The 24986-nt window shown below is 36.4% G+C and overlaps 4 protein-coding genes across 14 annotated transcripts; 1 reads left to right on the top strand and 3 right to left on the bottom strand.

The window, feature by feature from the left end:
- Nucleotides 1-1200: 1200 nt before the first annotated feature.
- On the top strand, nucleotides 1201-6431 carry LOC140795653 (uncharacterized protein At4g06598-like). 3 transcript variants are annotated; one of them, XM_073148340.1, is made up of 5 exons: nucleotides 1201-1316; nucleotides 1978-2723; nucleotides 3592-3667; nucleotides 3784-3910; nucleotides 5582-6431. In XM_073148340.1, exons 2-5 carry the CDS (start codon nucleotides 2026-2028, stop codon nucleotides 5776-5778), a joined length of 1098 nt encoding a protein of 365 aa, XP_073004441.1. In that variant the 5' UTR covers nucleotides 1201-1316; nucleotides 1978-2025; the 3' UTR covers nucleotides 5779-6431. The 3 variants fall into 3 exon arrangements, with proteins under 3 accessions (XP_073004441.1, XP_073004442.1, XP_073004440.1); XM_073148341.1 differs by lacking the exon at nucleotides 1201-1316 and adding an exon at nucleotides 1417-1723; XM_073148339.1 differs by lacking the exon at nucleotides 1201-1316 and adding an exon at nucleotides 1423-1551.
- Nucleotides 6432-8551: 2120 nt separating this feature from the next.
- LOC140795247 (uncharacterized) lies at nucleotides 8552-13265 on the bottom strand. Of its 2 annotated transcripts, none has more exons than XM_073147708.1 (7): nucleotides 12935-13265; nucleotides 12653-12721; nucleotides 11683-11802; nucleotides 11538-11612; nucleotides 10789-10926; nucleotides 10559-10700; nucleotides 8552-9321 (listed from the first exon to the last, which is right to left on the bottom strand). In XM_073147708.1, the coding sequence occupies exons 1-7, from the start codon at nucleotides 13154-13156 to the stop codon at nucleotides 9164-9166; spliced, it is 924 nt and encodes a 307-aa protein (XP_073003809.1). In that variant the 5' UTR covers nucleotides 13157-13265; the 3' UTR covers nucleotides 8552-9163. The 2 variants fall into 2 exon arrangements, with proteins under 2 accessions (XP_073003809.1, XP_073003810.1); XM_073147709.1 differs by lacking the exon at nucleotides 8552-9321 and adding an exon at nucleotides 9528-9802 and having other exon boundaries at nucleotides 12935-13249.
- A 364-nt stretch (nucleotides 13266-13629) lies between these two features.
- On the bottom strand, nucleotides 13630-16744 carry LOC140795794 (protein MAINTENANCE OF PSII UNDER HIGH LIGHT 1). Its single transcript, XM_073148575.1, has 3 exons — nucleotides 16282-16744; nucleotides 15124-15258; nucleotides 13630-14171 (listed from the first exon to the last, which is right to left on the bottom strand). Exons 1-3 carry the CDS (start codon nucleotides 16456-16458, stop codon nucleotides 13743-13745), a joined length of 741 nt encoding a protein of 246 aa, XP_073004676.1. The 5' UTR covers nucleotides 16459-16744; the 3' UTR covers nucleotides 13630-13742.
- Nucleotides 16745-17977: 1233 nt separating this feature from the next.
- Nucleotides 17978-24714, bottom strand: LOC140794802 (uncharacterized). 8 transcript variants are annotated; one of them, XR_012110201.1, is made up of 11 exons: nucleotides 24579-24714; nucleotides 23592-23792; nucleotides 23227-23399; nucleotides 22134-22492; nucleotides 22006-22048; nucleotides 21525-21871; nucleotides 20883-21395; nucleotides 20540-20695; nucleotides 20368-20456; nucleotides 18543-18755; nucleotides 17978-18442 (listed from the first exon to the last, which is right to left on the bottom strand). XR_012110201.1 is itself a non-coding variant. In XM_073146996.1 (11 exons), the coding sequence occupies exons 2-10, from the start codon at nucleotides 23702-23704 to the stop codon at nucleotides 18605-18607; spliced, it is 1944 nt and encodes a 647-aa protein (XP_073003097.1). In that variant the 5' UTR covers nucleotides 23705-23792; nucleotides 24460-24683; the 3' UTR covers nucleotides 17978-18442; nucleotides 18563-18604. The 8 variants fall into 8 exon arrangements, 1 of the variants encoding a protein (XP_073003097.1); XR_012110199.1 differs by having other exon boundaries at nucleotides 23592-23798; nucleotides 24460-24685; XR_012110198.1 differs by having other exon boundaries at nucleotides 24460-24683.
- Nucleotides 24715-24986: the final 272 nt, after the last annotated feature.

Below are 24986 nucleotides of genomic sequence, written 5' to 3'. Positions count from 1 at the left end.
CCATCTTATTCATATCCGCATGCCATTGAAAATACGTTAGATTTGAGCTTAAATTTTATTTAATTATATACTAATATGTGATGCTTTGACTAACTAATTTATTTATTTTAGTCCAAATGGCTTCAAATTAAATTTAAAAGTAATTTGACTGACCTATGCCCTAATTTGCAAGACAACATCATTGTTGGCCACTCTCAAAGAAAGAAGAAAGGGAGAATTTTACATATTACCCATGTATTTTATACTCAACATTTTCCTTCTCTTTTGAACTTAATTATAACCCTTTAACCCAACTTTCAACTTTGATAAATAAACGGTAAGGTATTTCCAAGACTAAAATTAAAATATCTAGGATGTTACTAATAATAAGAGCAAACTATGGGTAAATAATATATATATATATATATATATATATATTTAAAAAAAATCTCATCTTATGAGTTTCTGACTATCTTAAATTACTGAATGAATGACTTTATGATTACAATAGAACCCTTTAATTTATCGAGGCACAAAAATCGCTCATTAAATTAGCAATTTTTATTGAACAAAATCATTATCTCAAGAAGCGATTGTCCTTGACGTACATGACACTCACATAGATTAGAAGTTACACATATACGTAAATTAGTCTATAACTCGTATTATCTGGATACAATATTTGATGTGCAGACCTAAAATCAGAAAAACTGGTTATCCTGTCACATGAAAAAAAAAATTATAGGATGATGCTTTTCTGAAAGTTATATATTATAACACTCTATATTTTTATAGCACATCAAGCAGTGTCCCCAATTATATGACTTACGAATTTAATCTAAAAATTAAGTGTATTAAAAATCGTTATCTTAGAAAGCAATTTTTCTTGACATGCACATAGATAAAAAATCACAGTCTCATGAATAAGTCTGTAACTCATCTATCCGAACATAATGTTAGACGTCAAACCTAAAATTAAAATTAAAAAAAAAAAAAAAAAAAAAAAAAAACCCTAATGGAAGAAGGATGTATGACTTGGCCAATGTCCTTGCAAAGATTACTCGGTTTTCACAGCCCAACACCACCCAATTGTGGTGTGGCTGCAGCTGTACCTAAAAAGAAATTAAAATAAAAAGAAGGAAATAAAAGAAAAACTTAGCTGTCTCATCGTTGGCATGCTTCCCCTCATTCAACCACCAACTTCCGTTTTATTTATAAAAAGCTCCCCGCTCCCTTAACACCCCTCATTATGGGGGAGGGCTTAGAGCCCCTAATGACGCATCTCACCCGTTGGATTGCCATCCGACGGACGAAACCTCTCCGGGCATCGTTGGAAGGTGAGATCCTCGGGAGGGGGCGGGTTGTGAATTCGAGATTTGTCGGGGTGGATTATGCGATTATTGGATGAAAAAGAATTTCCGTTTGCCGTTGAGTTTTCTTTTTAACGGAATTTGCCTTTATATTTTTTCCTCCCTGTTCTCTCACCTTTCTTCTCTCCATTCGACTTCTATCTCTCTCTCTCGGACGAACCCTAAAAGTTGCGCTTTTAGGGTTTGGAATTGGGGCGACTGGGTAGGCCCGTTAGTTTCTCTTGGTTGGTTGGTTGTTCTGAATTTGATGCGGTTGCGTTTGTTTTGTCGATTTTCTTGGATCTCGGAGAAGGGTCGTCTTTTTTGAATTCGAGGTTTCAATGTAGCCGATCGGAGCGCTTCTGATTGGGTTTCTCTTGTTTGTCGACGAACTTGTAATATAATTCCACCCTTTTTTTTTCCGATTCTTTTGTTCACTTAATTTGATTGGCAATATCTATTTCTTTTCTGCTGGATTTTTTTGTGTTGAAGATGCGATTTTTTATTATTATTATTATCCATTTGTTGTTGAAGTTGTGCGCCTTTTCATCTACGTTTGCTTCTTGACGAGATCTGAGTGCGGAATTATGATACATTTGACTACCTTATTTGTACTTTTAATTTCTTACACCATTTTGTTGCGCCGCAGCTTGTCTGCAATTCCTTGAGTTGAATATCTTGGATTCAAGGTAGAGCCATGGCAAATATGAAAGGGGCGGCTTATTTGAGGAATTCGGCACCTGCTGCAAAGCAATCATTCCTTCCTCCTAAAAGCCCCTTTCCGATCGTATCCCCATCTTACGCCGAGTATGGTTCCATTGGATCAAAAGGAAACCAGAAAACAAGAGAGGGACATCGGCACCATCAGCGCACTTCCTCCGAGGGCTTTCTTATCGAGGAGCAGCCCTCCTGGCTCGAAGATTTGCTTAATGAGCCGGAGACGCCGGCGAGGAGGGGAGCACATCGCCGCTCATCAAGTGATTCTTTTGCATACTTGGATGGCACGAACATATATTCAAATTTGGATAGCTTAGCCCAAGAGGAATGTAGGCAGAGGGGCATCAACTCATCGCATCCTTGGGTTGCGAATGAGTTCGAGCACCTAAAAGATGCGGGGAATAATTCTTATTATCCCGAGGCTACTTCTTTTGCAAGGCCTCAGAACAGAGGATGGGAATCTCACTTGAACTCAACGAATTATCGCCCAAACAGCAGTGCTATGACAAAGGAGAAGGCTGTCCATCATGGGCCATTATCTGTTTCGAGGGATCCTGATGCGGTGACATCTAGCACGGCTGAAAAGAAGGACCATGAGGAATCTGTTACTTCTGAAAGAAAAGAAGGTTCTCAAGCTAAGCACCCACAGTCTGAAGTGGATCCAAAACGAGCTAAACAGTAAGCTTCAATGACTTTTACATTTCTTTAGTGATTAGTCCTCAGTGCTGCCATATGGATTTTTTGACAAAGTACATGTCACTGATGACAATAGAATTTTTCTGGAACCATATATATTGCCAGTAGTAGATTATATGTTAAATATTTGCACTCTGAAAAGCTAGATGTGTTATCATTATCACACTAATCATCCTTCCATTTTTGAATTGTTGGATTACAATCACCTTTTCTCTAGAAGATTGTAGACAGTGAGGGCTTGCTAAGACTCATTTTGCATTTGTCATACAAAGCTCATTTTAGTGTATGTATTTCTGTCTTAATCCGATATGCAAGAAGGACATAATGCAGATATTGATATTTCATTATCGTTTCTATTTCTAAATTGCTGGACAATGCTGTTGGATTAAAACTGATCATGAAGGTATTGACAGAAAATAGCTCGCTATCTCCCAAGGAATGTGGCAGTCACTGTTCCTTTGTGGACTCATAGACTACAGTCTGTCTCTTGGCATTCTCCTTCCATGTGTGTGTGTAAACTAGGCAATATAATGAGGGCAGGGAAAGCATTTATGTGCTTACATCTACAAAAACATAATTTGATATGTTCGTTTTCATGTAAGGATGTATAGGTAGATAAAAGATCAAATGTTTAGTACAAAATAGGAATCCAAGCCATGTTTTAATAGGACAAGTTAAAAGTTAAAACCTTCTGATTCCATCTAAACTCATTTCTTACGGGCTTCATATAAGTCATCTTATAGTGAGTGAACTTCGATATGAGATGTTTCTAGAAGCACATTAGAATATCACATTCAAATTTCTCCTTTTCACATGTGTGGTTATCTGACACAGCATTTGTTCTTTGCAGACAATTTGCTCAGCGTTCGCGGGTTCGGAAGCTCCAATACATTGCTGAGCTTGAGAGAAATGTTCAGGCACTACAGGTAAACCTGTGACAGATTGTTGGTGATCAAGTAGTCTTGACTCTTGAGAATCTTTACTCCCGAAAGATGGGATACTATGGAAGCATCATGAAAAAATTTTACCTTGTTAAATGCAGGCTGAGGGGATAGAAGTTTCCGCTGAAATGGATTTTGTTAGTCAGCAGAATCTTATGTTGGACTTGGAAAATAAGGCCTTGAAGCAACGTTTAGAAAGTCTGGCTCAAGAGCAACTTATCAAACGCTGTAAGTATATAGCCTACAATATGCACCCTTCTCATGGCTTCCCTATTTAAACTATTCACATGCCACTTATTTTCCGGAATCAGATATATCATAGTTGAAGGAAAAGTAGCTACATGTGGTACAGCAGCATGTGAACAATAACTAGGACAACACATGCGAATGAGTGCTTTATTACTGTATAAATCTTGGAATTCTTAGGATCCACAGCATAGGTGAGAATTGCCCAAGGTGTCTAGCTCCACGTTGGGCTTGTTTATTTTGCCCAAGGGGCATCACAAGTGGAGTTAGATAGAGAACTTCCAAGGTAAAGTTCCATCTGCAGTAAGTAGTGTCATCACAGTGTTATCATGATCATTATTTAAACCTTTTTGTGAAAGAGATATATGTATAGAACTATACATGAAATTCAATAGAGCAAGGCATCACAATGCTGGCTAGTGAAAATTCCTACAAAATTGGACTTTGAGAATTTTGGAAGACAGCCTCCGTGGAAAAAAGATTGACGGTAGACCACTTGATCAGCGGGAAGCGCTTCCGTTTTTATGACCAGAAATTGTTTCTTGATTTCCATTTCAAATTTGGATTGTTCAAATTGATATGACTTTTCAGGAGAAATGGAATCAAACTGAAACATGGTAACCGGCTTTTATTCTTCTTCCTTTTCTTTCACGAGGAACTAAATTATGCTTCCTCAGAGAAGTGACGAGATAATTTTAACTAGCTCCCATAAAAATTGACTATTAGATTGGTGAATTGACTTATTATTATAAAGTAAATATAATGAATACATTCATTTTGGACAGGCAAACAGGAGTGTCTGTTACAGGCATGTGTGCACATATATGAAAGATTGCACTTCCACAGTATATTTTTACCCATAATAAGAAACTGGCCAAATAATTAGACTGAGGGAACTGGAAATTATAAATAAAACTGAAATTCATCTGCATGTAAACAAACATTAAAAATCTATAGATGATGAATTACAGACATTTTAGAAAGTAGAAGTTGTGAACATATAGATCTCGTGATAAACATTTTAGAGAGCATAATTTTTCTTTAGCAGAGAAATTAATTAACTAACAGTGACTGGATTTTAGGTTTTAATAGGGTAAATACCAAGTTAGTTTCAGAGAGACACAGATTAGTGGTTCAAGAGGCGGATGAATTTCAAAGAAGAAATAGATTTCTTATGTCATACATATGACAGCAAAGGAGCACAGACTAAGGAAATTGATAGAAGAAAAGCTTATATAGCAAAAGACTAAGCAACATATTAATTATTTAATTCCTGAATTTGAGTTCTGCCATTGGAAAAGCTATGCTTGACAGCTTGCAGAAAATAAATTTTACTAACTCCATGAATTGCATATATTGTCATTTAGATATATCATTGTTTTCACAATAGTAGCTAGATTAAGCCAAACAATCCTCATTTCTTCAATTTTTTTGGCTTTGTAAACTTCAAACTACCTGCTATGCAAAACTTCCTGTTTATGAATGTGTTAGACGAAACCTTAAAGCTATTATTCTTCTCTCTGTTTTAGTTTCTTGTCTAACATTAAAACTATCATTTACCACTAGTGGCTAAGGCAATGTAATATTATAAGCATTTTAGTTTTCTAACTTAGTACATGGAATGACTCGTACACCATTTTTGGAATGAAACAGTCCAGCAGGAGATGTTTGAACGAGAAATTGCTCGTCTTCGATCGTTGTATCAGCAGCAGCTACAACCACAGCCTGCTCCTCCTACCCATAGTCGCAGTAGCAGTGCCGACCTTGATTCCCATTTTGCAAGTCTCTCTTTGAAACAAAAAGATCCTAACTCTGGGCGAGACACTGTCAGTGGTCCTCTTCGCATTTAAACTTTCAGTTCCTCATCCCCTTCCTGTTTGTGGGTTCCAAATGTCAGCTGGGTACATGGAATCACATCCAAGGTGAATAACTCGGAGAAGGTTAATAACTTCGGAATCTGATCTATGTTTCTTTTGGTATGTGCACCTGGCGGTCATCTTCAGCTCATGTCCTTCCATTGATGCTCGACCAGTCAGAGGTGTTAGGGCTTTCTTGTAGTTTGATGCTTTCTCACGTCACTGCACTGTCACGAACTCCAAGTTCCGAATTTTCCTATTGGCTCGTGTCCAACTGCACTCTTTTTTATTCCATTTTCTTTTCAAGCTCTATTCAGCATCTGCATCCGTCCGATCCATGAATGGGCATATCGAACATCATTCAGCATCTGGGTCTATCTGGTCGATGGACATGTTAAATTGGTACGGCGGCTATTGAATGCTTCCACATCCTTGAAAGTTGTAATCTCATTGGTAATGAAGCAATTGCAATGAACCAGGTTGATAGTTCCCCTTGTTTTTTTATGGTTTTTCCTATTAATTGTTCTTGTTAGTGTTTTCTAATATTTCTCAAAATAGCTTTACTGATGGCTTAGTAGTGTTAGAAAGGTACTTTACTGTAGCTCTAAGATGTTCCCATCATTGATGAAATTATGTTACTTGGATCACCTTGCATTAAACACTTGATGATCTGCTGCTGGGATAATTATCTGTATGAACACCCAACTGATGGTGGCATCATAACTTGGTATTGGTGCGTTTGGAGATGGTGATTAACTGGCACAAAAGCTAATTGGCAATTTCTTATTGTGGTGAATAACCCGTAAATTTGGGGCTTGGAACCTGTGTTTATGAATGTTCTCCAAGATGTATAGGAATCTTGAAGTGATGTTTTGGCATGGGGAGTAATTTTTTTGAGTCAAAATTTATGGTGTAGATGTAGTGAGTTCATGTATATGCTGTATATCCTCTCTTTTTTTCAAATTTGTTTATAGTTGGATCAGTAGATTGCTGTTTTGCTTTCCCATTTTCTGCTGGAGTTCAAAACAAATCTCTACACAGCACTTGTAGGTAATGTGTGCGAAAATATTGATTTTTTAAAAGGACAATTTGCCAAGTTCATATACCTTGAAATCCCCCATTTGCTAAATTCAAAGTATTTTGGTCATTTGCTTTGTGATCTGCCCCTTTCAGCCACTGTCTTCTAAATCCTTCTTTATTTTGTGGTTTTTTTTTCTCTTTATTTTCTTGATTTCTGAAAAATACAGTGGAAATAATGAACTAATGAAGTAATGATGCAAAGTTGTCCACAAATACAATTTAAACAACCATGCTGGCTTAATCAGGTGTAGAGTCATTCTGAAACATTCTCTCTTTAAAACCATAGATATGCCATTGGATAGTACATGAATTGTATTATTGCTTGACCTTTCCACAGTACATAATAGCAGGCTTCATCCATTATTCAACCTTCAGGATTCAGGAGTAGTGATGCCTGCAGAAAAAATAAGCCACAAAATTAATCCAGGCACCTGATTCAAAGTGTCAGATGGTAACAAGAAATTTAGCTTAAAATTTTCACCAGAGATTTAGTTTTTCTAACAGTGGACATTTCCAATTATCCGGTGTAACTTTGAAGATGAACCTGTTAGATTTACAGTAGCATTCTGGGAGTTTATTTTGAATCACTTCTACATACTGACACTCTCACTTGAATGAGATGATGATTGATCAAGAGCTACACAGAACTTACTGCCACACTTGAAGTGGTGTGGCACTCGCCTGCCCGCACCCTTCGATAAGCCTAACAGCTCGGTCGACGATGATGAGGGCGGGCGGCCAGCTCTGGCATAATGATCGGGCAGATGCACTCGACGTGTGCCGACCGCACTTGCTGACAGCACTGCGGGGTAGGCAGATATCCTTACAACATTGGCTTGCAGACGTTGATGCCCGCCCGACGCTCGGCCTTGCACGCCTTAGGGCTCAGCTTAGCACGCATGGGCAAAGCCCTAAAAATAACCACTACTATCACCGTCACCACTAGCACCAAAACCCCTAGAATGCTTCCCTCCATCTCAATTCTAAGGACTTGAATAACTTGTAACAAAATTTTCTTGAGCTGATTATTGCACTCACTATAAGGTCATAATTTATAGCTCTAGATAGTAGTTATGGGACGTGAAGGGCGACTTGCCTGGTCTTACTACTGCTGAAATTTTTGTGGTTTAAAGTCAAAAGGGTAACATGAAAGCATGTCAGTTGATATGAATGGTCATTTGACTTAACTCACATTCTTTGATTCTATCAAAATTGAACATCATAATTAATAAAAATGCAAAACGGAGGTATTAGCCTTTATTTTACATACTCCTGAGTTCGGCTCCTTCTGAATTTAAACCTCATTGTGGAATCCCTTCTTCTCCGAAAAATATATTTGCAAATCAAGTCCTCCGATCTTCTTCAAATGTTATCGAGAGAGTAAAAAAAAATCACAAATTTATTTTCATTAGTTAATAAAAGTATTCTTAATATATATATATATTTTAACTTTTCACTACTATTTCTTTCTTTCTGTCCTTGGACTTTTAATCTTTGCAAAAATAAAGAAAAGAGATCTCAAAGTTTGGCACTGGAAAGAGTAGTCTTCTTGTAGTGCCAATTAGCAAGAATCCACATAAGTTGGCCAAGGGAAAACCAGTGTGGACGACTTTGACAATTAGGGTTTCCGCGGGTCATCCATTTTGCCTCATCTTCCAAGCAATTCACCCAAAAATAATGCAAGCACTTGGGGGAAAAAAAGAAAACACAAACACATGACTTCATTACCTCCCTCTGGAAGTTACATCTATGGCTAAATTATATCTTTCACCTAGAAAGAAAGATGACCCAGTATTACATTACATCCCTGAAGTTCAAAAGCTTAACTTGGAACTATCTAAACTTAACAAATTGTAGTCAAAACTAACAACTAACGACATGAGATCTTATAAACTTTAGAGATGAATGCGATAGTGAGTCATAGTTGAGGGAGTGAAAGTGTAATTAAGTCTTACAGATATTGATAATGATGCACTCATTGGAAAGCATGAGATAGGACAATTTAACTCTCACAAGAAGAATGAAAGGATATTCTTGAGAGCTACTGCATTGCTAGCTCTTCTTAGCTTGCCCACCCCTATAGGTTCTTTGTGAATCTTGAAGCATCTTTAGTCTTTGGTAATCTCTACTTGTATGACTGGAAGATTGCAAAAGATATATTCTACAATGAAGCCAAATTTCCATTCCTGACTTCATCATGGATGCTATAGGAGAACATCATGCGTGGCATGGCATTTGTGTACAGCTGATGCAAGCATGGCACAGGTCGTCATCTCGAAGAAGTATTGAATATTAATATTTACATTTGCAAAGATTGAATAGCGAGCTTGGCTGCGACCATGTTAATGTTCTGTTTAACAAACTCAATTCCATTTCCTAGTCTCTCTAGAGTGTCTCTTGTATCCATTGCTTGTAACTTCTCCCTTTGCAAAGTGTGCAATTCAGCGGCTGTCATTCCTTCAGCATGGAAAAATTGAAATGGTAAACCAGGTATGGTGAACAATAAGTCATACTTAACTATACTATTATTCTTCAATGAGTGGAAACATGATCCCTCATATTCTACAATAAGTCATAAATTTGTTAAACAACCGCAAAATGCAACTAAAAGAAAGTTGTCCAATTGGTTCAGAAGCGTTTAGCCTTTCGTTATAGATCTAGTCTAAAAGGATATAACACTATTATAGCCATTGAATGCTCACCCAGAGGTAAGAAAAAGTTCACATTGAGATACATTTTGCATATTCCTAAAGCATAGCCTATGGCTAAAAAAGTGTAAAATCTTTAACAAAAGAATTGACAAGTTTGCTTTTAATTTGACAAATATATACAAGGATGATCGTGTCGATGAAGAAACGTCATCCGACATAGGCTGTGCTGACTCGTGTCGGTTGGAATGGTTGTGCGTTGAATCAGCATGACTTCATACCAACTCATGCTGCTCATCATATATTAACTATTTAGGGTTAGTCATAAAAGACTCATTAAGGCCTCTTTAGTAGCCACTTTACCAACAACAAAAGAAAAGGTTGAAATGAGAGAAGAAGAGAGGAGATTAATGATCTTCTTCAAATCCCATCAAAAGGTAAATTTTCCTTTCATTTTCTTAAGTAGTTTCTTTGTTTTACCATCAATGGATGAGTTTCAAAAATAATTGATAGTATTTGACACAATATTCTCATGTTATTCTTGTGCCAATAAATGAAATCTTTGATCATCATCTTCATTCTATGTTCAACTAGATTTTGATTTTAATTATTAAATTACGGTCAATTAATGAATATATGCGATCATATTATGGCTTGAATGATTGAATCATGTATCTACTTGACTATTGTTATATCCTTAATAAAATATATTGTTTATAATATTATCTAAGGATAAAATACTCTAATATAAGTTCTAAAATATATATTCAAACCAAAAATATGTATAAAAGGCGTGCCAGTGTGTGCCATTGGCATGTAGACGTGTGCAGAGCTAGTATGTCCTAGGCCAACTAGGTACTAGCATGGCACGTGTCTTTGGCATGACAATCAATTATATATATTTATATATATATATATATAATATTTGTGTGTGTATAGTTATAGAGAGTTTAGTTAGTTAATAACTATACTTACATATATCCAAGCAGTAAACATCATCTGCAATAAATGATTAAATTGAAATGACCAAAGGCAGTAAAACATACCTGAAACAGATTGGAATGCTGCAAAGGAAACCCGTTCAGCTACTTTTGGAATAAAAGCTTGACTACAATCTTCAAAAACTTCACTTTCAGCCCATAACAGAGATTTCTTAATGTTTGTTTGCAACAATTCCTCCTTGGATGTCTGAATGATAAAGATTTGTCAGCAGATCTGTGTATTATTAACCACCAAGCCACAACATTTCTCACGGACTATGATGACACAAGGTTACCTTCAGTTTAATCTGCAAACTGTGTAAGTTATGGATGCTCTCCTTTAGCTCTGAAAGTCTGAAGTTTGATTCACTCTCTTCATAAGATATTTTGTCCAGCATTGGCACTACAACTCCCCTTAAGTAGGGTTCTTCCATCTGGATCAATAAAGAGCATCACCATCTAAAATCAAAATGGAAAAAAAAAGAGATGAAGTAAATGTCCAACTTTTGAATAAAATGAAAAGCTTGAATTTTGCAAGTAATGAGAGGAAACAAGGTAAAGACCTGAGCCACTATGATAAAAGTTATACAAGGTTCAGGTACAAAGCAAGTTTAGCATGATAGTGATTCCTTTGACCTGATTTCAAGAGAATAGTGAAAAGAAAACTTTTTGCATATAAGTCCAAAATAAACCTTCAAAACTTATCAAAATTAACTAAAACTTCAAGCACCTTTCATGTCAATAAAAATTCTTGTTTATTGTTTTGAATCTTTTTTTAATTCCGATATTCAAACTGTATTGGAAATGCAAAAAATTTGATTTCTTTCATTGCTGAGATGAAACAATTCTTCGCTCTTCTAATTAGGACTACAGTTCTTTCCTTCTCCATGTAAAATATTCTATTTCCAATTTCTTAAAGTTGAAAACAGGATTAAAATTATAGATGATTTTCTGAATTAGATAAAATCAATATCCAGACAACGGCAACTTCTCCAGTCAAAATGGAAAAAAAAATCTAAAGATCTGATTCCAAGCAAGCCCTTACCTGCACAAGTTCCACAATGCTAACACGGCATATGCCTCTTATGGTAACCAGTGCTCCGATCTCCAACTTGTTAATCTGAACCAATATAAGGATCATGTTTGGTAATATATATAAGAGATGTAACATGTGAGGAGCAGAAGATTACACTTTCTATGTGGACCAAACAACCATATCTAGCAGCAAAAGATGCTCTAGAAGAAGATCTACTCATAAGAACTGGATCCAACACGAAGTGCACAAAAGCCTTCTTCCTTTTGAGCAATGACTACAGAGAGAAGCATAGACAAGAGATATCAAGTCTGCACAAAATCTGAAAACAGCAACTAAAAGAAACAGGCATGACTGGCCTGTATTTAATATACAAAAATATGTAACCATTTCATCTAGTATCTTTATTCACAGGCTGAGAATTAATCAAGTAGTAATAATAGCAAAAGAAAATTGAAAAAGATATACATTTCTATATGATATTTAAACAAAGAAAAATGTTAACCTTGAGACTCCAGAATAGAGACCCTATCTGGTGCTTGGCCAATCAGCAAGTAAATAGCAAATGTCTAGACCCTAAAGAATTGACATTTTTTTGTAGAATTCTAGAGAGATCATATTGTATTTCCTTCTATAAATGTAGCTGTCAAGTACAGTTGATAGTTGAATGAGCGCTCTACACTGGAAAAACCAAAACATGCTTACAGAAAAAAAAGAAAGAAAAGAGTTCTTTGGATAAGTAGATAAGGAAGAGAGCTAATTATTCATGGTGTTCAGAAAAGAAAAAAAAAGAAAGATACCTGGCTTATATGCGAGATTTGACAGAATACGAAAAGAAGAAGAAAACCTCGATTGAAGAGGCAACATATTTCTTATTTGCACATCAAGGAGCATTCCTTTATAGAGAAGAAACTAATTCATATGATACAACCTACATTTAACTTTTCTAGTGATATCACAGCAAGAATTAAAATAATTGCTGACTTGATAACTAGTCATACATACAATAGAAAATGCTTCAAAATACATAGAGACGAAGTTTCAGCAACAAGCAAGTGGAATATTTTATGAACTGAAATAAAACTATCAATTCTACTGCCAAAAGAAAAAAAAAAAGGAAAAATTACCTCCTCTAATAATGCCAAGAATCTTGCTTCGTACAAATGCAAAGTCTTGCACTCTGATGGGATTAGCACCTAAAAATGACAAGATCAAGAAGATAAACCATGTGAGGATAAATCACATATCTTTTAAAAAAAATAAAGATGGCAATTTTTGCGAAAAACATTCAATCTCCCACTCTTCCATCCTTCCTAAAATTCGCTACTAATCTTGGTTAGAACCAAGACAACGATTTGTATCAAAAGCAGGGAAGGTTTGGCCAAGCATCGGATCATTAGGATCATGACCTCACTCAATTCGAAGGGGAGGAGAGGAAGATCCATCGATCCCGTCGAAGAGAAGTGGCCCCTGAGACGCCGGACGGAGGGTGAAGAAGAGCCCAGCAGCTGCGATCCAAAGCGCCACCTTGAACGGTGGAAGATGGCGCGCCTAGGGTTAGGGTTTTGGGGCAGGAAAGGTCGGGCGATGGAGGGAGAGGAAGAGAGGGCGGCTAGGATTCCGTTAACCATGGAAGAAGGCAACCGGTTAACCGTCGAGGAGCGAGTGGTTAACGGCAGCGATAAGAGAAGATAGGGTTGGAGAAATTGGCGGGAGAGGAGAGTAAGATTACCGCGAGTTATAGTTATTCAATATTCAACCTTCGAACGATTAGCTTAATTAGGTAAAATTTGCATTTAAAACCCTATCTTTTAGACTTATTATACTTAAAACCCTGTCTTTTGGACTTTTTTCCATTTCAATCCGCAAATTTTTTTAAGTTTTATTCAGGCATTAGGTTCTTTTTGGATGTAATTCTTGAATAAGGGGCAACCAATTCCTAAATAAGACTCTGTTATACTGGAAAATAGATGATCTTTTATGTGGGTCTTCCATATAGAACAAGTTCTCTCATCTGTGAGAATTTCTCACCATTATCAGATTCTTCAATGCCAAATCTCTAGGCATAACCAAATTATGATTGGCAAAAGAAAAAAGAAAAAAATTATAATAACATAATCCGTATAATTAGCACGACTTGAATCGCATGTATTCATACAACTTAATTGTATACAAAAGTACAAGGTGACTTCTCAAAAAATTGTAGGCTAAAACTTCTCAAGATGCACTGCTAGCACTCAGGCTATTGTCTCCCACTTGCTCCTTCAACTCAACTTGGACTTCAGAAACCAGATTAGCACTGTTCTCGAACTGCGGATTGGAGGTTGAAGCTTCAGTTGAAGAACTTGAAGATTCTGGGGGTACTGAAGCTTCGATAGATGGAGGGGTTTGGAGTTCCGGCGCGACTGAAGCTTCGACCATCTGCACTGGCTTGAACTTGCTGATGTAGTAGTTGAGAGGTGGTCCGGAGTATTCTGTGGTCTGTACTGGCGGTTGATTCTTACTGACTTGAATAAGAATAGACGAAGCTGCAGCGACGGCGATGAGGGCAAAGCCTGCAGCGACGGCTGCAGTGTTCTCAGCTCCCTCAGACGATGAGCCTGCATTTCCCGAACTTATTGCACTCTCTGCCACATAAACTGTTGGCTGAATAGATGGTTAAGTATTTATCAGTTCAACTTATGTAGTGATCTCATCCGAAAAGGAAAATGTATTAAAAGAGAAGTACATCGAGAAGGTCGGTTTAGAAATCTTGAGCAACATTTATCTGAAATTGGCCACTGGCCAGTCTCCAATAAGGTCCTCATACTACTTGATCATGAAAACACCGCGGTAAGTAAGATGAACCAACTAGAAATAAGTTAAATTTTAATGCTATCATGCATGCCTATAAGAGAAATCAGTGTTTATGAGGACTGAACAATTATGTTATGTAGATTTCTTAATCGTTGCCGAACATCCTGACCTATGTTATCCTTATATCACTTCTGGTCCATAAAGCACTAGAAGCTCTGATTCAAGTGTGCACAGTCTCATTACCTTTTGGTGACAGAAAGTAATATATGCCAAGCGATGCAAAGTATAAAGTACATGCCTGCTTCCTATAATATGGAGAAGGTCCTCCATCAAAAGAAACTTTTATGGTACTCTTTGTTTTTGGTCTAAATAACTAGTGGCTGAATCTCACGGTACATTTTTGACATCTTAAGAATGTTCACAGCCAATAATATTCCACTATCATTACACTCCGTAAGAATAATTAGAATTTCACAATCAAGGCGATACTCAGTTTCCAAAAGCAAAGATAATTTCAGAAAGGAGAATCTTGAAAACACAGCAAATCTTAACCTCAAAGATGAATGGTTCAACACTAAGGATGCAATATCTATGAATACATGCTGTTGTGATTTACTTTCAAGTTTGAAGCCATATGATGATATGGGATGCAGTGAGTCTCATCGTAATTGTCAACTTGTAGTCCTACAAATACTTGAAGAATATCTCATGTTACTATCTTTAACAATTAATCAAGAGAGTCTCTCTTCATAGAACTCAGATTGGATACTTTGTGAGAATAGTAAAAAGAAGCTCAATTTACCTCAACTGAGTATATATTTGTCTGCCCTGCAGTATCTTTCTCAACATAACCAGTCCAACCTTTCTTCTTAGGCGGGTATGTCCCAACGACCTTTGTCTTCTCTCCAGCTAACCATTCCACGCTGATCTTCCCAACCTGCATGTATCAGTTATATAACACTTTAATATATGTTGGCCTTGTGCCGCACCATGTTCTTTATGTCGATAACTACTAAATAACATTGATATGGAAAACAATAACACTCGCAAACTTCATTAGCAAGACAAATCAGACTTCCCTATTGCAATTTCCACACGGAATATTTTGCCCTTTATCTGATATTAGGAGGCAAATTACGTACTATTCGTGCATTTAAGTTCACAGCGAGCCAGAAGACAAGGATGGAACTACAACCTATGTAAATGTAGTCTGAGAAATCAAGCGCCAAGCTGTTCAGACTCCGCAAATAATTGATCGAAAGGCTTACCGAGATCATCATACTTTGAGTTGAAGAATTTGGTTAGAACTAATAGACCAAAACAATTGGGGATTGTCTAGGTAGGTGTATATTAAGTATGATAAAGACAGCAATTTTGTAGCAAAACACAGATTATTAAATTAGAATGGAGGCAGATGTCAATCGTTGGGGAAAAAATATAGTCAATTGTCAAACATAAAAATTTGATTGTTATACAAGTAAATATTGCAACACAAAATCATTGGGAAAAAAGACACACACCAAAAGAGGATAAACCACAGTTACATGAAGAACACATGGTGCAAATAACACAGTGAACTGCATAAAATTTCGGACCTAAAATTACAATCAAGCTAGTGAAGTAAATGGACTGTCTAGCAACCATCATGAGTAGGGTTTGATAATGATAAGATGATTGAATCATGTCCCAAAGTTCTTCAAATAGTAGATACTGAGAACCAAGTGATAGCCACACATTCAAATGATCTACAATCAGAAAATATGAGAATACCCTGTCGAAGTAAAGTCAAAATCTCTTAAAATTAACATGAAATCTACAATTATAACAACATATACTGGCATTATGTACAATTTCAACATGGCCCAATTCAGTCCAAGCAACAAAATACAAGAAACACACCATGTAATAGCCATCAAGGAAGAACACAAATTAGGAGCTGAATCAAGAAAAGGGCACATACCTCCTTGTCAGGAGCACACTCCTCTACATTGCAGTCAGACTCTTCTGCCCCTGATGAAGCACTAACAGTGAGCAATCTACTGTTTCCTCTTGCCCTCTGAAGAAGCTTCCTAGGAATCCTCTGTGAGGGGAAGACACAACTGTTTGCAGATATCATGGACTGGGTGGTGCAAGCCATTGCAAGGAAGAAGAAAAAGAAGAACAGAAGAAAAAGAAGACTTAAGTGGTGGTTTCAAGAAGGGAGAAGAAAGAGGTAGTCGAGTAGTTATTCTCTTTTTGGCCTCTCAAATTTTGTTTTGGGCTTCTCCTTCCTCTTATTAAGCTCTCTCTTGTGCCACTTCCTTTGGTGTATGTACAAAGGAAAAGAAAGGGAAATCTTGGCGTGGATTCTGTGGTCGCTTTTTGAGTGGATTTGTATCGACCACGTGTCCATTCTTTTTGCTACCCGAATTAGAGATGCAGATAATTTTCTCGCCCATGGGGATGAGTTATATGGGTTAACTCGGATCCACATATATGAGTAAAAATAAACAAACTAGTAATCTTTTACAATTGTGTCAATAGAAGTACCATTTTGGCCTCGGATTAATATCTATGATGGAGTTTTTGACCAAAATAGACTCATTTTTAATTTTTTTTTACTAAAATAGACTACCCTCAAACTTATTTACCAAATGGGGTCTAATTTACTGTAGCCCTAACAAAAAAGCTAAATTGATTAGCGTTCTCACACTTATTTACCAAATGGAGTCTAATTTACTATAGCCCAAATAAAAATGCTGAACTGATTAGCATTTTTATAGCGAGATAATCTGATCCCTAAACTGCTAAAAGACTAAGTTAAAGAGATCTATATATATAAAACGATGAATTGATCAGCGTTTTAGGACTAGATAAAAATGCTGAACTGATCAACGTTTTTACATAGGGAAAAAATATTTATTAGATTGGTGTTTTTGTTAATGCTACAATGAATTAGATCCTATTTGGTAAATAAGTTTAAGAGTAGTCCATTCCAATCAAAAAAGTTTTGGAACAGGGCTAATTTGGTCAAAAAGTCTCTGTGATAGAGAGGAAATGTTGAATTTGGAATTGCACGTTTTCCTACTGGGAAGTGTTTCATAAAATTTATGTTCAAATAGTCAAACTATTTATTTTAAAAATAAGTATTTGGGGATAAATAAATCAAATTGCATCCCCATTAAACTATCGATACATGCAACTTGGTCTGACAGCGAGAAAGATTAAGTTTTTTTAAAGTTTAAAGTGCATACGAGTAAGTTAAAATCAAGCAGAACCACATATAGGTGGTAAATTAATTAGAGTAGCCGGCGAGTTTCAAATTTCTTAGAGAAATAATCACACGCTAAATTGGAAGATCCGCATCTAGAAAGTAATTTTAAAATATCAAAATTTCTCCCAAAAACATTCAGATTATTTGCATGGAAAAACTCCTAAATTTTAGTAATAGGAAAATTGGGTTACACCTCCTATGTAAATTATAAACTCCATTATAAAAATATACATCTAATATCGAAAATAGATGCACTCGGTTTCTAAGAACTTTTGATCACATGTACCAAAAATATAGAAGTTTATCATTGTTTTTCTTACATCTACAGACAGAGGACAAATAATTTTATTTTCTTTAAGGAAAAGGACAAACATTTTACTTCTATTGTCACAAATAGTAGATGTTTAAAGAAACGAAACAGCTCAAATAATCTCCCATTTCTATTGCCAGGTTCAGTACATTCTGTGAGTACATGAGGGTATGGATAACTCCATTTGAACTCTTCTAGCAGCTCCAGGGGAAGATCTAACGAATTTATATTCCTATAAGAATAACACATCAACTTCCCTTAATACCTACCGTGATTCCCTTGGTTATCAATGATAACAACCAAGACCATTGCATGATAAAGGAAACCAATCAAACATGAAAGTAGCGTGCTGCAGAGGGCAGGATAAAGCTAATCATCCTATCTAAAATAAATGGAAAAGCAATTAATTGCACTGAAATATTCAGTGTCCTGTACATTGGACATGGCTTCTAATTTCTTAACAAGGACAATTGAAATTGTCATCTGCCTGCAGGTAAGTCATTTTGGTGTTGTCTTCTAGGATAGAAAGCATCATATCTCTTGTCACTATAACAACACCTGGAAAGAAACAAGCCAAAGTTAGAGATGAGCACATCAGTGAAAAGATGTTCTCACCTAATCAAGAGCAAGCTCTTACAATGGCACATCATTGACATACCAATTGGAGAACACTACAACCTTCAGGAATTTTGCAGCCCACAAGTGCAATTATCTGGTACATCAGATCTCCTTCCACTTGTTGACATATCTGAGGAATGCCATGGATGGGTTATCCCTTGGTTGGGCCCGGACACGTATGGACCGCCGGAGCACAGCCTCTTCGAGTAGGATCTTGTGGGCAATGTCTTTTGATCTTTTCTCCAAGGCCATACTAAATGTGTAAACACAAAATTAGTTAATTGCAGTATGACCAACTACTAAGTTTTCAGTTTTGTAGAATAGTATCATCTTTCATTTTTGTTTCAGAATAATCTTTCATTATATGATTATAAAGTAAAGGAAAACTCTTTGATGAAAACCTGGTTAAATATTGTAGTTTGGAACAAAGATGAATTAGACAACGTTGAGGTCCCATCTATTGCTGAACATAGTTTTCATTCTCTGAATGAATCTTGATGGTTGTTCATGTGATTTTTCTTTTTCTTACACATCAGGATATAACTTACATTATAGGGCATCTTAGGCCTTCATTAACTTCAAGTTCAAGACTCATTATCAAAGAAAGGCCTTAACTTCAAGACTCATTATCAAAGAAAAGTACTAATATTGCAGCAGCAAAATTGTCATACTAACATTGGTGCAGCTAGTAAGGTTCACATCAAAGATGCGACAAATCCAACTATGACACTGAAATGTCAGCAAGCTAATTCCACCATAATATCACTTGATAAAAACAAGTTTTATAGCTGGATGACTAGTAAGTTTGCTTTATCCAAGACAAGTTATTGGAAATGCACCTATTCTTTGAGCACAAAAACTGTCAGATGGTAAATGGGGTAGAAAGATGGCTACTGTTCTTGTTATGAAAAGCTTATATACTCAAAATTTGGAGCAGTCCTAAACTTAATTCTCTTTCAAGCCTAATGGAGAACCTGAGCTGCATAGACAGGTAGTGTTAGTACCTTAAAAAAATGTCATGACTCATGACATTCCCCTTTAAAATGATGCTTTTAAGTCATGATGATTACAGAGAAAAAGGAGGATAGATGGCAGAGACCTAAAAAGTCTTGATGACAACCTTCATGGAGAAGAGCTCGTACAATTGGGCTGCAAAAAAGATCTCTATACAAGGGCAAATGTTCTAAGTTTTTCATGCAAATGTACAAATCAAATACAGGAGAAATCCAGAAAATCTGGAGAACCTGGGGAGATATCAATCCTTCCAACACATAGGTGGCCCCCTACCATTGAGGTACAGATGAAGCTAAGACCTATCAAAGGGTAGATGAAATTTTACCCTACTTAACAACACATAACTTCCCACCACCTACCTATTTTACCAATAAAAGCAATATGGAGATATATAAAATGATGAGATTACTATACGTTTCAGGTTGTTCACCACACTTTGTTATATGAATCTCCTTGATTATGTTCCTCTCCCATTAAAAGTTCACTTGCTTAGCAAAAAACTTGTCTTTTGGTTGAGTGATTGACTGGCTGGTCCTGCATTTGTTGGGACTGCAGATGAGGGTTTCACAAAGATTACTTTTGTCTACTTGATTCCTAAGGCGAGCCAGCATAAGCTAGGCATTGCACGGCAATCCATGCACAAAAATTGCAGTTTATACCTGCTTATGATAAAATGGTTCCACGGTGTCAAAGAGCAACAGCTTAGAGCTGTTAATCCAAACAGTGTGCTCTTACATGAATTTTATGTTTATATATTAGGCAGGAAGTTCATGAACTATGCAGATATTAATGGACAAAAATTGGATAAGCCTACTTAAAGACAATAATGCTTCTGTTAAAAGCAATCGTACCTTATCTTATGAAAGAACTTCTCCAGCTGTCTTTTCAGTGCTCTCTCCCTCACACCTTTTGGATTTAATGAGCTCATAAGTGCATCAAGCTAACCATATCAACTTATGAATGTTAGCATCTAACAGGAAAAAGTTAAAAACATGGTACTATTAATTAATGCAGAATAATCACCTCTTCTTTAGTTGTGTAGTAGCCCCACTGCTTCGAATCTAAACCCTCAACAAAAAGTCTTCCTTCATGTCGGAAGAACCAATACCTGTTGTAGTTTCTATCTTTCCCAAGAGAACTAGTACGTATAGATAATTTCTCGATCTCCCTTTCAAGGTTCTGACTCCATAACACAAACAAACATACAGTTAATAAAGAGAAATATAGTAGCTTGAGCTTGCAGACTAGCACAAAGATACCCATCACACAGACACACAGACACACAAACACACAAATACATGCATGGACAGTCGACACACACACACACATGTGCAGTAGGAAGGAGGAGAGGTTCTTATGGATGTACCTGCCCTTCTTGTTTCTTCTTCTCAAACTCTTTCTCTTTATCTTTCTCTTTACATTGGCCCTTCACATTATCCTTATTACCAGATAAGTTCATATGTTTCTCTTTCACTGCACAATCTCCACCATCCATCCTCAGCTTTTTGCGGCGCACGTACATCCTCTCAATACCAGGTTTTCCCAAGTTTTCTTTGCCAGTATCTGAAATGCATGCTTGTTCAGATTCCTTCTTTTCAGACTCTTCTTTTCCTAGGATCTGCTCTTCTTTCTTCTTTCTAGCATCTCTATTCATGGCTACAAGCGCTTGCTGCTGGTCAATACGCCCATCTAACTCATCTTTAATGGCAGAAGTTGTAAGAGCTTCTTCAACAAGTTCACGGAGAATCTGAAGTTTTGTATTAGTGTCCAGAAGACCATAGTATCCTCTTTTCACAGTTGCTACATATTTTGAAAATTCAACCCTATCTTCCATCTCCAGGAAATCACATAGATATTCAGCCCAGTTCACTAGAGTTATCTGCGTATAGCTAAATAGTGAGATAAAACATTCTAACAGAGTATAGATCTAATTAATGAATACAGTGAAAGCAACTTGTTACACACATAATTCTCAAAAGAGAATAATGTCCAAACAGAAAATGGTCACCTTCAGTTTCCGCCTTTTATTTTGTGTAGCCCTGAAATATTCACCTTCATCTTTAATAAGCAAGTTGAAGAATGCCGAATGTACTTCTGTGATGAGAACAAGATTGCTCTCCTTGTGGCAAACTGCACTCTCAAAATCCGTGAGGGAGAATGGCAACAAGTGCAACAACCTACTAAATGAAGAGCAAAAATCCCAAATCATAAGGAGATCCCCAACACAATCCATAGGCACTCTAAAGTCTGTAGAAAGAGGAGGCCGTTTGAAGAGAATTGGATCATCTGCAGAAGGCTGTACCAAAAGGTCGTCAATTGGGTATCTAATTGGTCGTTCTTTTACTCTTTCTTCATCTGGAAATATAGAGCATTTTATTAGGGACAACTTACACGTGAAATAACAACAAGAGAGCATGTTACATCTTAAGCAGCTCAATGTTGGGAGGCATATAACTAAAAGAATAATGAACTGAAATTTCTTTAGATACCTTTTCTAGTTCTTTTCCTTTTCTTGCTGAGATTTCCAGCATCCTGAGGACAAGGGAACATAGAATATTTTACATTTATACAAAAACAAACAGGTGGAAAATATCTATTTTTTAAGAGTAAGCTTAACCTTCAATTCTTCAGGAGGCTCAGTGGAGATATCATGTTTCTTTGCAAGTTTTTCATGTAACACCCATGGTGCATTTTGTGATGTTGATTCTCTGATAAACACTTTCAGTACATATCTACTAAGCGGTGGCCTCTTGCGTATTAGATCTTCAGCTTTGACAACTGAAGTTTCAGTCACTTTCTTATCTCGGTCAATCCAACCCACTTTGTAATTCGTGGTGTCTCCATTATGTAGAATCTTTAAAATTCTGCAAGCAGAGAAAGACTCTCCTTTCCTTCCTTGCAATTCTGACCCTTCAAACAGATCTTCCTGCAACTTAACATATATCTTGTTGACAAGTTCATTCAAGTTAAGAGTACCTGCAAAACAATTAGAAGTGACAATGAAATTCCATGAGCCATATTCAAATTAATAGAACTCGAATAAAGGAAAGCATCTGTCTATTAGATTTATGTACTCATGAAACAATAAGAGAAAAGTAAATGTTGGAGCAGAAGTTATTTTCTGCATCATGCACATGTTGCCATTTAGTTGATCCATGTCTTATGGTGTAACTATGCGAGAATATCATTGTTATAACATAGAAGATTAAAATGGTAATAACTTCTGTAATTTTGCAAAAGAGAAAACAAAGTGGTAATTTTATGTCAAAATCCTGAACATAGAAATGGCAATGAGAAAATATCAATTATCATCTTTCAAGCAGTGATATCACTCCAACATTTCACTGGAAATTGGAAGACAAGTCATCTAGATTCTTGTAGTATCATAAAGCAATTGAAACTTATTGAAAACTAAACTAAGGCAGAGACTCATTGTTCAAGGCCAAGACCATTGAGAACTAGCTTTGACCTTGATTTTGGTTCACTATTAATGAAAATCAATCTTGAGTTGAGTAAAACATAATAAATGGATACCTAGTGAATAAAGCAGCAAAAGTATAAGGTAATGTAAAGAAATGAATAAACAGAAGAACAATGTAGAATAAGATGAACAAAGATACATAGATATAATAAAGGATCCGTCACTTTTACCAAAAACATGAGAATCACAAAAAAGACAAAAAACAAAGAGCGGGAAGAGAAACTCTTACTGTATTGGATCATGCGGAGAACTGGTGACGTTAATTCTTTAGGCAATTGCTGAACCTTCTCTGCTGCACGACGCTCTGACACCAAAGCTTCTTCATAAGTTAAATTACTTTTTCCAGTAACTTTACAAGTCCAAACTCTTTGGCGGTAGAGATTCAGTCTCTTCAAATATTCTCTAATACATTAAGAATATAAACATGAAGATCCATTCATCAACAACAGCCATTCTCAATAATTACACTAAGAAGGACATTTATAACATAGTTGACCTTGAAATGTTAAAATGATGCTCTTGTGATCAAATTATTGAGCACAGAAATCAACCAAATGATTTATCAAATCAAGAAAGAACCACATAGGAGGATACTGGTAATCCCGAAATATCTCCTTCGTAAACCGAACTTGGAAAACAAGCTCGTGTGTATCCAGATTCTGAGGTGGCCCCAGGAGGGTGAAAGTCTTTCTCTTGTAGAGAGGCATATGTGCTTTGAATTGTTCTTTTTAAATATCAGACCGACTATGATTTTTTAACTGCAAAAGCTTCAGAACATGCATGAAACTTCCAGCCCTGAGACTTGACAGACAGTTTAAACAGATAGAAAAATGAGCAAACAGATAAAGAAGCAAATATTCTGAATTTAGAGATTAACAGAAACCTAATTGAGCACTCAATTAAACTGTATTTCCATTTTTTGATAAACTATAATACTTCCCTACAAGGAAACTACAATGTTGTACACGAAACCCTAAACCTAATTTGCTAAATTGACAATATAAAAGTATGCAATGATCAAATGTATACCTACATTTAGGTGGCATTATTATCCATTATAATACGCTCGACATCAGAAAAGCGTTCTAAACAGTACACTAAAGATCTAGACTACATACATAGTATCTTGCAACCCACAAATTCGGAATAAAGGCCTTTCAAGCGCCTCCACACCGTTTCCTCTTCAACTATCAGCTCCCACTCCCAAATCCGATCATATGATACAATACAACGCTCACCGAAACAAGGAAACCAGATCAAAATTATTACAAACAAAGAAAAACCCAATGATAAACGAAAAACTACGTCCTTTCGGAAGGAAAAAAAAAAAGACGCTAATCAGACAACAAACCGAACGCTACACATCAAACTATACGAAAAATCCAAAACAAGCCCAGAATATACGAAATAAGTTCCCAGGAGTTGAGACCAGATGAAAGAAGGGTTAGAAAAAATTCTTGACCTAGAATTCAGCGCCGCCGCGACGGTTCTAATCGAAACGAGGGTCGCATGGGAGGTCTCGGAGCGGCGATTAAGATCGAAACAGAGCGGAAACCGGTGTCAAAAAAGATAGATTCGCACCTTCGTTGTGATAACGGCGACAGCGACGAGAGGGAAGGAAAAGAACTCGTAGAAGGAGACAATGAGAGGGAGAGAGGACGCGCTCGTTTTCGAGTTTTGAGAGAGAGAGAGAGAGAGAGAGAGGTATGTCGGCTTTATAGGCTCTTCGATTCGAATGAAATTTTATATATATTTAATATAAGGAATTCTTTTTTGGATTTTTTTTACATGTATATCCCTATAAAAAGACTATAAAATCCCTAATGTATGTATATAGCTCTCTAAATACTGATATTTATATATATAAACCCTCTAAAAACCTTTATTTATTTTTTTTATAAATACCCATCACAGTTAAATTTCGAAGATGAGGTCGCAAAGGGGAGAGAGAGAGAGAATAAAGCTCATATTTGCAAAAATTTTGGGGGG

This window comes from Typha latifolia, chromosome 9 (assembly GCF_019914945.1).
Source record: "Typha latifolia isolate L0001 chromosome 9, TyphaL0001v2, whole genome shotgun sequence".
Classification (NCBI taxonomy): domain Eukaryota; kingdom Viridiplantae; phylum Streptophyta; class Magnoliopsida; order Poales; family Typhaceae; genus Typha; species Typha latifolia.
Note: the sequence above shows the minus strand (reverse complement) of the source record. Positions and strands in the feature narration are given on the sequence as shown.